Consider the following 11,425-nt stretch of genomic DNA (forward strand, 5'->3'; position numbering starts at 1 on the left):
TGTAGCAGAGATGGAGCATCTGATTGTGTCATTACTATCTTAACTCTGCTGCTGTTGTACACATCCTGAGGTGTTCCGAGCACCAGGCAGTGACCTAGGAAGAACCTCAGCTGCACAGCCATAACACTGCACAGGGCCTGGAGCTGATCCAAGCATGATCCACATGTCTGTGTCACAGCTTGCATGGTTTTCAGCCACCTGCTTGCTCCCACTTTTTGCATTCCAAGCTAGTAGCTTACATGGAAACCATGACATCTTCAGTTGTCTGTATTTTGCCCAGAACCTTTTTAGCTTTCATAGAAAACCTCAGAAAATAGGCCAACCCAGTTACTCTGTTTAAACATTATCTGTTACTGGCTTCTCTTGTGGAGGGGAAAAGGAAAATGACTTAGCCTGCTGATGTTAAGCACCTGTAACTCTGCACACTCATAAACACTGACCAAATAGCCCAGTGCTTACTTTTCCTGTCTCTTGCGAAAGGAGGTGCTCTACCACAGTTAGGTGTGTGCAGCCTCCTCCCTGCCAACACTAAAATCTGTCTCATATTCTCCAGTGTCTTTCTATACGTTAATTAAAACTTGGTACCTTCCTTGGATGTCACAGTAGTGCTGATGTGGGAGATGATACTATGCTTCTGCTAGCGGCAGGGGTTGAACCATTCCAAAGCTGGCAAATACCCTTCCCAAACTGAAAGCAGCAGGAGGTAGGAATGATTGCTGGAAAAAATGGAAAAATTAATTATGGGGTCTTGATGTTCTCTCTACTTCATTTTTTTTTAAAGCCATTTTTTGTACATGCTGGGTCTGCTGAACAAATCTGGTCATCTTTCCCTCCTGAGTGTTTGCATTGATGGCTTCAGCTGTATTTAATTCCACCACCGAAGAATGGCAGCTCTAAAGAGTGTAATAATCTCAGGAGCTAGAACCTGTCCCCTTCCTTTAGAACAAGATTGACAGGGAATGGCTACTCCTTAACTTAAACATTTCTGATTACTTTGTTTCTCTTAGCAGAGTTGTCACAGTTACAAACTGTTCTTGCTTCCACTGCAGCCATTAAGGAAATATCTTGTAACAACATATAGACACAAACTGTGGTTTTAGTATTTATTATAATATCAAAAGTATAAAACTGTACAAAACACAAAGGCAGAATGTGGCAGCAGTGTTTTCTTTAAGCTATCAAAAATTGTACTTAGATCTAACTGGTCATATTGAGAGCTAGGAAATTTTGTTGAGGTATCATTACACAGGAAAAAAAAAGTTTCAGCTTTTTTCTTTGAAGAAAATGTCTAGGTGTCCTAGTGAATTTTCCACTTTTTTTTTTTGATGTATAATGCCTGTAGTATAGCTTTACTCTAAGAGAAAGACAAGAGATGAAAGAGGAGGTAGTTCTCCATTTACTTGACCTTAGAAATGACAAGTCTTGTTTTTATTTTCACTAGAGAGCCAGTAGTTTGTTCAAGTGTGCAAGTCCTTACTGTGAAGTAATGAGGAACACAAAACAGATTTCTCTGCACAAATCTTGTAAGAACAAAAACCAACCCAAACCCAAGCCACACTGGACCTGGCTTTTGGTGTGCTGTTTTCAATTCAAAGACACTGACATTCTTCCCAGTGTTCTGCATGTTTTACTCTCCTTTAAAAGAAAACACAGCCTTATTGGTAGTCCAGGAGGACTCACTGGGTACAATCTTCTTGTAGATAGGAATTGTCACTCAGCAGACAAGCTGGCCTTTCAAAAACCAGCTGATGATGCGCTTAGCCTTTTGTGCTGCTATGTTTCAATTTCTTGGCTAGTTTTGCTGGTTTTTTATGTTAAGCCTTATGCAGCAAGGATACAGGTTGTTAATCTTCTTTTACATCCAATACAAAGTAAAGAGTTTTAGTTCACATTTTTAATAGTGACTGTTTCAGTTGTGCCTCAATTCCCCTTTTTTATTTTCTCATACATTAAAGTATGAAAGTAAATAAAGTTCACATTGCACTTCTGGTTGCTTATCACACTGACAGCACTGGCTACCTTTGAAAACAGTAACAAGATCTGTGTTTCTGACACCTCAAAAGAGCACATGAGTTTGAAATCTTTTCAGGACTTAGTATCTGGCTGCATAAAAAGCATGCACGGAGCTTCGCGGCAGTTCCCCACAAGCATCGGGCTGTCCGGCCCACTCCATCAATGCCCTGGTTGTTGCTATGATCTCACCATGCCTGCTGCCCAGCCCAGGCTGTAGTGAATCAAAACTACATTCTTCTTTCCTGAAAATGGACAGTTTTGCTTGTGTTTGAGACTGATGAAACATTTGTTAACCATAAATTAAGTGCTTTAAAAAAATCTAAGAACACATGTAAAGGCTGTTAACTTTTCACAAGTTTTAGCAGAGCTCAGTACCACCTCTGGAAAGAGATGCTCATTTCATATGTATCTATGTTACCAAAAGCACCACGAACAGTTCCTTCTTTTACAGCCACAATGTCTTGTCAATCTCCAGCATTTTCAAATTGCAGATAAATATGAAACAGCAGAACTGAGAAATGCTGCTTCTATTAATTACAGTTTCATACTCCTTGCAATGGAGTTGTGGAGTCCTTCTGTTCAAGACATTCCCTCGTCTCACGTCCTGAGGTCACTACTGCAATGACTTGGCACAGTCAGTTTCAGCTTCCTGATCTACTGTGAGCTGTAGGCTCCCGCAGCCAGCAGCAGGTTCCTGCGTGTGAAATGGAGATGAACAACGGGGGTTGATTTGGTCATGTATGTGCCCAGTAACAAGTCCTGTGAGTTTTCAGGCAAATTTATGTGTCCAGTGGCTGTAGTGAAGTCATCAGTTTCTAAGTCTTCAAAAGCCTTCACAGCATCCCACAGACGAACTGTGTTATCCATTGAACCTAAAAAGAAAAAAAACCCCACAGTTTAAACTATTTTATTAATAAAACAGTATATGAAAAATGGTTCTGGGGAGCAAGTTAACAGAAATTAAAGCTCAGAGAGCAGAAAACTATTGCAAGCCTCATAGCATACTGAATGCACACATAAGTTACCAGTCCTTGCTGCTTTTGCTAAGCAAGTGATTCTACTTTGTCTTTCTCGATTTAAGGAACTAATTATATCATTCCTTTCCAGAATTATGGAATACAATGGACACTTCACTGTTCCTGGTGAATTTTACCTGATGCTAAAATCTCCCCATCCCTACTGAATCTGAGCGCGTAGATAGTGTCAGAGTGCCCTTTCAATTCGCCAACCATCAAGCCATGTCCAATATCCCACAGCAGAACTCTTCCATCTGTTGCTCCAGTAGCCAGGAATCGTCCATTAGGAGAAAATGCCAATGAATGAATTGGTCCCTAAAGCAGATATGGAAAGGCAGTAAAACAAGTTAATTAAGTCTACTCACATTCAGTCAGTCAAGCCGTGCTCAGAACAGAACTGTAAAGAATCTCTTTCAATAAATAAAATCACTTTCACACTGTCAGTGAACTGCCTTTACCTTATGTCCAGTGAATATTCTTACACAATTCCCATTCAAAACATCCCAGAGCCTTATAGTCCTGTCTGCTGAGCCTGTAGCAACATAGTTGGAGTTTGGATGAAATCGGGTACATGTCACATCTGCAAGATGGCCAGCAAAGATCCGTAATGGCTGGTAGTGATCTGTTGCCCACAGACTGAAAAAAAAAAAAGCTTTATTAATAAAAGATCCCTAAAGAAGTTCAGTCTCTGTATCTTTTGGAGTAGCTCTCCAGTGAGGAAAGGATAACAGTTTAGCCTGGAGAAGAGTTGGCTCTGGGGAGACCTTGTTGTGGCCTTTCAGTACTTAAAGGGGGATTAGAAGAAAGACGGGGACAGACTTTTTATCAGGACCTACTGCAACAGGACAAGGGATAGTGATTTTAAACTAAAGGAAGGTAGATTTAGTCTAGATATAAGGTAGACATTTTCTACAATGAGGGTAGTGAAACACCCAAGTTGTCCAGAGAGGTGGGAGATGCCCCATCCCTGGATACATTCAAGGTCAGGTTGGATGGGGCACTGAGCAGCCTGATATGGTTTAAGATGCCCCTGCTCATTGCAGGGCTGTTGGACTAAATGGCCTTTAAAGGTCCCTTCCAACCCAAACTGTTCCATGATTCCATGATCAGTTGCACAATGAGAAAAAAAAGTAATTGTGGAGTGATTTCTTATGGATCGGTTTATTGAATTAGCAGAATGTTTTTTGGAAAAATATCCTTTTCAGAATGGAGAAATAAAAATTATTCTGTCAAGTTGTTCAACAATTACAGGAGAATACTTCTAATCAGAGGGTGACTTAGGAGGACATGATCTCTTTAGTCATCAAATAATGTAATGTGTGTTGAAAAAAATAGAAAAACTGCATTAAAGCATTTGTTCAGTATTTTAACTGATATAAAATTTATTTTGAGTAATAGAGTAGGCAAGAGTGTATCAGCTAATGACTTTCAGGGTTGATCTGCCACAAACTGACCCAGACAAGTAAAAAAAAACACATGCAGTTTCTTACCGAGCCACTCTGTCATGTCCCCCAGAAACAAAGTAATAGCCGTAAGGAGAGAACTGTGTATCCCAAACAGGATAGTTGTGTCCTTTATATCCCACCAAACATGTGAATGTTTGGAGACTCCACAATCTCACGGTGCCATCCTCAGAACAGGACAATAGATAATTCCTGTCACAGGAGAAAGTATAGCATAAAACATATCAAACTCACACAGGGGCTGTATAAATATTGCATAAACACTGTGAGATGTCCATGATAGAACTGTCTCCTCAGCAGCACCAGTTTGGCATGTCACCCATAAAACAGCATTTCAGTGCAGTAAGCAACAATAACCAATTCAAGCAGAACCCACTCCTAGGCCCTTATGCAAAAAAAAGGCATGATTTGACATTGATGATCAACTCTGATGGCATTTAATACTGAGGGGAACAAGGGGAAAAAAAAACCACCACAGAGGAAGTATTTACTCAGAAATTCCAGTTACATGAAAAAATTATTAGTAAACTGCTATATTATTTTTTAAAGGATCTTCTATTACAACTCTGAACAAAATTTCACGATTCCCTGAAAGAGAATTCATATCGTATTCTCATTCTCAATTAATAATTATAGACTATATTTGTTCCACACAAAGTTTACAGCTCAGCTGTGTTTCTGTGGTGGCTGTTTCCTGACTAAACACAAGCTAAAGCAAAACCTGAGACATTTAAACCTCTTTTTCCACTGTCCAGACTCCCACCATTAAGCAAAGGTTTAAAATCTCTTATTTTAAAGATACAATTCCATACATTCTGAAAATAAAGTCTCAATAGAATATGAGAAACTTGAAGTCCAATGATGTGCTACTGAGACTTGCAACACTCTAAATTATATTAATATTGCAGAAATTTTCCTCTCTATATATCAGTTAGTTAAAGCCCAGCTTAAACTAGAATTTGTAAAACTGTAGTTTTGCCATCTAAGTCCTAAATCTCCAAAATGGTGCTGGTATTCTCATCTATAGCAGATTTCAGTAATAGCTGACAGAGCTCAACACCCTGAACTTCATGAGCATTTACACAGTATCTTACAAGCTGCATGAGCAAGAATTGCTTTAACTTGGAAAAAGCTGCACTAAGAATATGTTCTCACTCAGCTGCATGCAATTAAAACTGAAGACAAGCAAACTAGTTAGCTTGTAAACTTTTACCTATCAGGACTGAAGCTGGTGCCATAGACAGGTCCACTGTGACCATATAAAATCTTCAACTCACTTGCTGTTTTCTCATCCATGATCCTCTCCAAGACATCATCTGATTCTTTGTCAATGAGACTGAGGTCTGCAAGATTTCAAAGTTCATGTATCAGAATAACTGTCAGAAGGTCAAAGATAAGTGTCATCATTACATCATCTCAGTTAAATATCAAGATTAAGAAATGTTTGCAAAGCATCCAGCTTCAACCACAATACATTGTTATACAAAAATCAGAATTAAAGCAGGCTAGTTTCCATGAATTCATGTAGGTGTTTAGCTTAGGACATTCTTCTCCAACCTTCTCAGAGTTCCCTCCTATCCTTTCCCCCATGTTACCTCTAGTCTCTCTCCTAGATCACCTAACCCCTATTTCTATTACACCCTGTAGTTACCATCCAGTTAAAGAAGCAGGATGGCTAGTTCCACACTAGCTATGGCTAGTTCCAAGTTCTGTGCACTGACCACCTCATAGCAGGTGTACATGACCAGATTTTTCATTCCTTTAAATATGTTTCTAATGGTAGTATGTAAGATGTAAGCCTATATTGTTTGTGCACATATTTTATCACATATCCCATATATTATCATGTATGTGCACATACTGTTTCTTCAAAGGGAAGCATCTAACCACTGCAGCCAACTCTCCTGCCAGAGATCTTCACTGCTCAGGCAGAACACAAATGTCACAAGCTATTCATGCTCTTATTAACTGTTATTTTCTTAATTACCTGCAGCTGTTTTCACACTACGTAGCTTTTTTGGAGTCACAGACCACACTCTGACAGTGGAGTCAGCAAAGCCTCCTACAATCATGCTGGAGTCATCTGTAATATCCACTGCAGTTAGACCCTACACACAAAATATCCAGTTATATTGTTTGCATCTCTCATGATATATTGCAAATATTACAAAATCCTAAGAACCATTAAAAAGGTAATTTGACTCATCTACAAAAATTGAGAGAATTACTGTAGGATAAACATAAACACACACAAATTCTTGCCCCATTCACAATAAAGCTTTATGTATGAAGTACAGTCAGTAGTGACAAAGAGTATTGCTTTCCAGCAATACTCCAGGGCAAAACATCTACTGTGTCCTGTAGGAAACACTTAGGACAGGAAAAGTGAAAGAAGGAATTATAGCAAAATCCAAGCAAAACCAAGGAGCAAGGAAATTTTATACTTTAAGCACTATTTGAAGAGAATTTTGAATATGTTGGAACATAAACTAGGCAATGCTTAATCCAAATACTCCAATTACCCTTGCCAACACTCTTACGTCTTATGTCTTTAGCAACAAGGCTGCTCATAATTTTGATGCCCTTTCCCCTATTACCCAAATTCCAAATGTATCTTTTACCAACCTGATAAGCATTAAGGAATGTGTAGAAACAGATGGAGGGCAGGCACTCAGGTCCAAGACGCACTCGCCTCGCAGCTTCCTTCATATTCATTACTTTATCCAGCTTGTCAGAGTCTTTCAGTTCTGGCAGAGGAATTCTACACAAGAAGCACATATTTTTACAAAGTAAAAATACCTTCCTGTTAATCCAAACAAAGCAAGCAAAACTTTCCCATGCAAGCCCATACCACAGTATTCAAATAAGAAACAAAAAAGACTATGTAGAAGACTAACTGATGAGAAAGAGAGCCAGTAGCTTTCAGAGTTTCAGACAGGTACTGGAACAAGATAAACAACTGAGTATGACCTGAAAAGATTAGTGGATAAACAAGTAAAATTTCATCAAGGGCAATCTGGATTGACTTGATAGGCAATGACAGAGGGTTATATGCTAAGAGTTCCATGACCTCCCTTGGAAGTCTTACAACTAAAGCTGTGTACAGCCAAAATAGTCAAAATAACAAAAATACCATGTGAACAGAGATGTAGATTTGGCTTGACAACACTGGATTTTAAAGACTTCTCTACACATAATTTCCTTGGTACCTGTTTTGGGGAGGAGCGTTAGGATCCTGTTTTTTACTTTTTGACCCTACATTATCTTTCTTAGGTTTTTTCTTCTTTGGCTTTCCTTCCTCATTTTCTCCTTCTTCATCTTCATCATCCAAAGGCACATCAAACTCTGGTTCTTTCAACAAGCCAAAGAAAACCTACAAGCCAATAAAAAAACCACACAAGACAAAACAGTAACTGCTGTTCTAACTGAAAACTACATTTTTTAATGGTAGCTTTTCAATGTAGCAGTCCAAGCAATAGAGCCGCCCCTTTTAAAGCTGCTCTGTTTAAAATTACAGCATTTATTACTGCTTAGCCCACAAGGAATGTAGTACATGTTCTGGTTTACCTATTCAACTGATCTAGACAATTATAAGTTCTCCCTTCATCTCTTACCACTTTTTTAAAGCAGAATCCCCATCCTACCGCATTTATTTGTATATTACTGTGGTACTACACACATAGCTCTTCCAATAGAGAAGAAAACTGATAGCAAGTCAAAATTACTATCTGTTGTACAAAACAGGAAGCCAAACAGTCAGGTGTCTATTTTAAAACTCTGAAGTAATTAATGAGTTAGTTCAAATTTAGTTCAGTGGGCTGAACACAAGGTTGTCTCTCAAAATTGTTCAGCAGTTTTGTTCACCTGACAACAATACGTCTTGATCTCTCTACTCCTGTCAAAATCTGTTTGTACAGTTCTCTTCCATTGTTCTGTTCATGCTGTCTTTTAAGATCTCAAGTTATGATTGTTAATCTGTACTAAGGTATCTCCCTGAAAAAGCAGGGAGAACTGTAAAAAGTGGAACAATTTTTGTCTCCTACCTTTGCTTTATTAGCCTCTCGTTTTGCCTCCCCAGCCAAGCTTCCAACCATAGCATCTATCTGTTGTTTACTGCGAGGCATTCCATCAAAGATGTCAATGTAAAGATGCTCCTGAACAATGTTCCAGATCTGATTGTTCTGCTTTTCCTGAAGATGCCTCTTCAGGAGTTGGTAAGAGTCACGGGAAATGCGCAGCACAAACTTGCTTGTTCGGAAATCCAGCATGGTCTCATTACCTTTCATGTGTTCTTTTTTGGTTAAGCTCGACAATACACGCAGGTCATCCTGGTAATAGCACTCCTGATCCCCATGAAATCTATTGAAGCAATTTAAGATATGATAAAACATTCAGTCACTCAATTTGCTATAAAATAGTTGTGGCAAGGGACATTTTAACTATTTACAGAACCATTTGAAGGGAAACAAAGTTATCCTTTTGGATTGAAGTATTTCACAATTGGTCTGAATCCATGAAACAAATTAAATTCTATTTTCCTCTCAAGTGATAAAGAAGTGAAACATAGTAAGAGTATAGAAATTTATAGACTACCCAGAAATTAATTTATTTAAGCTCATTTGAAGAATTTCAATGTACATGCTATGATATCAGCAAACACTTATAGCATTCATTATTTTGGCATCCCAATGCAATCTTCCATTGCTGAAAACTGACCCCACAATCTTTCCCTAAAGATGCAGAATCTCTCCACTGATCCTTTTGCAGCAAGGAGCCCATCAGCACACCATTAACATGGTTCAAACTCTGCCAATGAACAGTTCAGTAGTTTGCACATCTTTCTAACAGGAGATTGGAAAATAGTTTAAGAACAGGTGCTACAACCCATGGCACTGTTACTTCAGATTTCAAGCCTATTCAACTTTAGAGAAGAAAAATAATACATACCCATGTATACGCATAAAAATCTATGCTACTATAGTTCACAGATTTAGCCAAAGCAGCAAGCACAAAATAACACAAATATGCAAATGAAAATTAATTACCTTTCAAAAAAAGACTTTGCCTCACTCTCATGTTGATTGTAGACCAATTCCAAATACATGTGCACAAAGAGAGGATAAAAGAGCTGAGACAATTCTGCCCGATGACAGTCCAGGGAGCACTCGATGAAGTGTTTCAATCCGCTGTAGTACTCCTCGTACAGCGTCGGGTCTCCTTGCTGGTTGTAGGCTGACAACACCGCGCTCACGTCCGGCTGATCCTCCACAACCACCGCACCTCCGACTGCAAAAGCACCAGCCAACAACAACAGCTGCTCAGACAGTCTGGAAGAGCCAGCAAACAAACAGTGGCCACAACTCCCTGGTCAGGTGAGCAAAACACATCCTGTGCACGTTCAGCACCAAGTCTAAACAATACAGGTGACAGCACATTGGTCCAGCAGCCAATTCTCCCCAGCAGTTTTTTGGACTTTCCCTGCCAACAGATGCCTGTGAGGTAGGCACTTAGTGCCTAATTCAGACAGGATTTAAAGTGTGAAGGAAGAAGCCACTAACCTCACCAGAATGAATTATTTTATTGCTAGGGCTAGAAACTCTTAAACAAGGAACAGAATGTAAGACATACCACTATAATTATTTTGGTCCCAGTAAACAAACAAGTTAAGTAGATTAAGAGAACAATTCATCAAGACCACCACACAACCATCACAGAGCAAGGGCACTTAACACTCTGACAGTTCTGTTCTACACAGCAGTTGTAACATACTTCCATTGTTTTTTATATAAAAACAATGACATCTGATGATGTCAGGAACAAGCTGTACACTCACTGGAACTCAGACTAGCAGTTCCTGAAATGTAACTAGTTCCATGGCTCCTTCACCAAAACGCAGACTGTACCTCAGATCTTTGTTCTCATCCCTGCAGCCAGACCCGGGACTATCCCCACTAACTACAATGGAAGCCTCCTGTTCCTGCTACTCTTATCAATTGTGATGGGACACGAATATAAGCGGGAGCACTTTTCGCTTCACAGCGCTCCCTGCAAATGCGAGACACCCTGTCCTTGGTCCCTTGCTCCAGGAAATACGGATTTCTCCATGGATTATATGGGGAAATGAGACATTCAGGGACCTCCCGGAAGGCTGGGGTAGACTCTCGGCAGCACCGAGAAGCTGACATCGACCTTTGTGTCCCAGCATAATGGAGAGCCCCCGAGGCTGCGAGCAGCACATAGGCTCCCCACTTCGCGGGGATCCTGCCGAGAGGAGGGACCGACCCCTCAGTCCCCGCGGACCTCACCTTTCCCCGGCGGCACGGCGGCAACTGCAGCCACGCCGGGGCTGGAAGTAGCGACAGTGGCGACGTTGCCCCCTATGGCGACGGCGGCAGCGCTGGTGCCCCGGCCGAGCAGCGCCTCGCCGGAGTCCGCATCGCTCCCGGAGCCCCCCAGGAGCCCGGCGCTGGCGGGGCTGAGGGCGACAGCACCCAGGTCGTCGCCAAGCAAGCGGGCTTCGCGACGTAGGATCTCCTCGGACTCGCGGAGGTTGCTGCGCCGCAGGAACTGCAGTACGGCCACAAGCGTCTGCCGGTCCAACGCCGCCGGGGAGGAGGCCGGGCCCGGCGCCGCGGGCTTCGGGGGTGCAGCATCCCCACCGGCTCCCGCAGCCTCTCCTTCCGCCGCGGCGGCCGGGGCGGCGGCGGGAGCGGCGGCGGGAGGCACCGCGGGCGGCGGCGGCGGCGTCCCCGCCTCGGGGTCCGGCTGCACCGCCGCCACTTCTGCCGGCTCCTCATGCAGCGCCGCCATCTTGCGCCGCCTTCCATTCGCCGGCGGCGCACGGCCGCCGCTAGGCGCGGCCGCCCTTGCGACAGTGAGGGCAAAGGAAGGGCACTGCTACAGGCAAGCGCGGCTTCGTTTTGCGACGCTGGC

At 41.8% G+C, this 11,425-nt stretch overlaps 1 protein-coding gene across 1 annotated transcript; it reads right to left on the bottom strand.

Annotated features, from left to right (window-relative positions):
* Positions 1-1,089: 1,089 nt before the first annotated feature.
* On the bottom strand, positions 1,090-11,352 carry TAF5 (TATA-box binding protein associated factor 5). The gene is made up of 11 exons (XM_023929268.2): positions 10,798-11,352; positions 9,538-9,778; positions 8,536-8,851; positions 7,702-7,865; positions 7,118-7,253; positions 6,480-6,600; positions 5,706-5,835; positions 4,520-4,684; positions 3,488-3,665; positions 3,167-3,344; positions 1,090-2,885 (listed from the first exon to the last, which is right to left on the bottom strand). The coding sequence occupies exons 1-11, from the start codon at positions 11,300-11,302 to the stop codon at positions 2,668-2,670; spliced, it is 2,352 nt and encodes a 783-aa protein (XP_023785036.2). The 5' UTR covers positions 11,303-11,352; the 3' UTR covers positions 1,090-2,667.
* Positions 11,353-11,425: the final 73 nt, after the last annotated feature.

The sequence above is a fragment of the Cyanistes caeruleus genome, chromosome 8, assembly GCF_971803275.1.
Source record: "Cyanistes caeruleus chromosome 8, bCyaCae1.hap1.1, whole genome shotgun sequence".
Taxonomy (NCBI): domain Eukaryota; kingdom Metazoa; phylum Chordata; class Aves; order Passeriformes; family Paridae; genus Cyanistes; species Cyanistes caeruleus.

Bases quoted from the DNA above. Each gene is read 5' to 3' on its own strand.
- TAF5 (XM_023929268.2), bottom strand. From the start codon at position 11,302: ATGGCGGCGCTGCATGAGGAGCCGGCAGAAGTGGCGGCGGTGCAGCCG. The intron at 7,866-8,535 runs GTAGGAGACAAA...ATTGGCTTGTAG, and splicing joins GAGAGGCTAATAAAGCAAAG to GTTTTCTTTGGCTTGTTGAA. The intron at 3,345-3,487 runs GTAAAGGCAGTT...TATCTGCTTTAG, and splicing joins GAATATTCACTGGACATAAG to GGACCAATTCATTCATTGGC.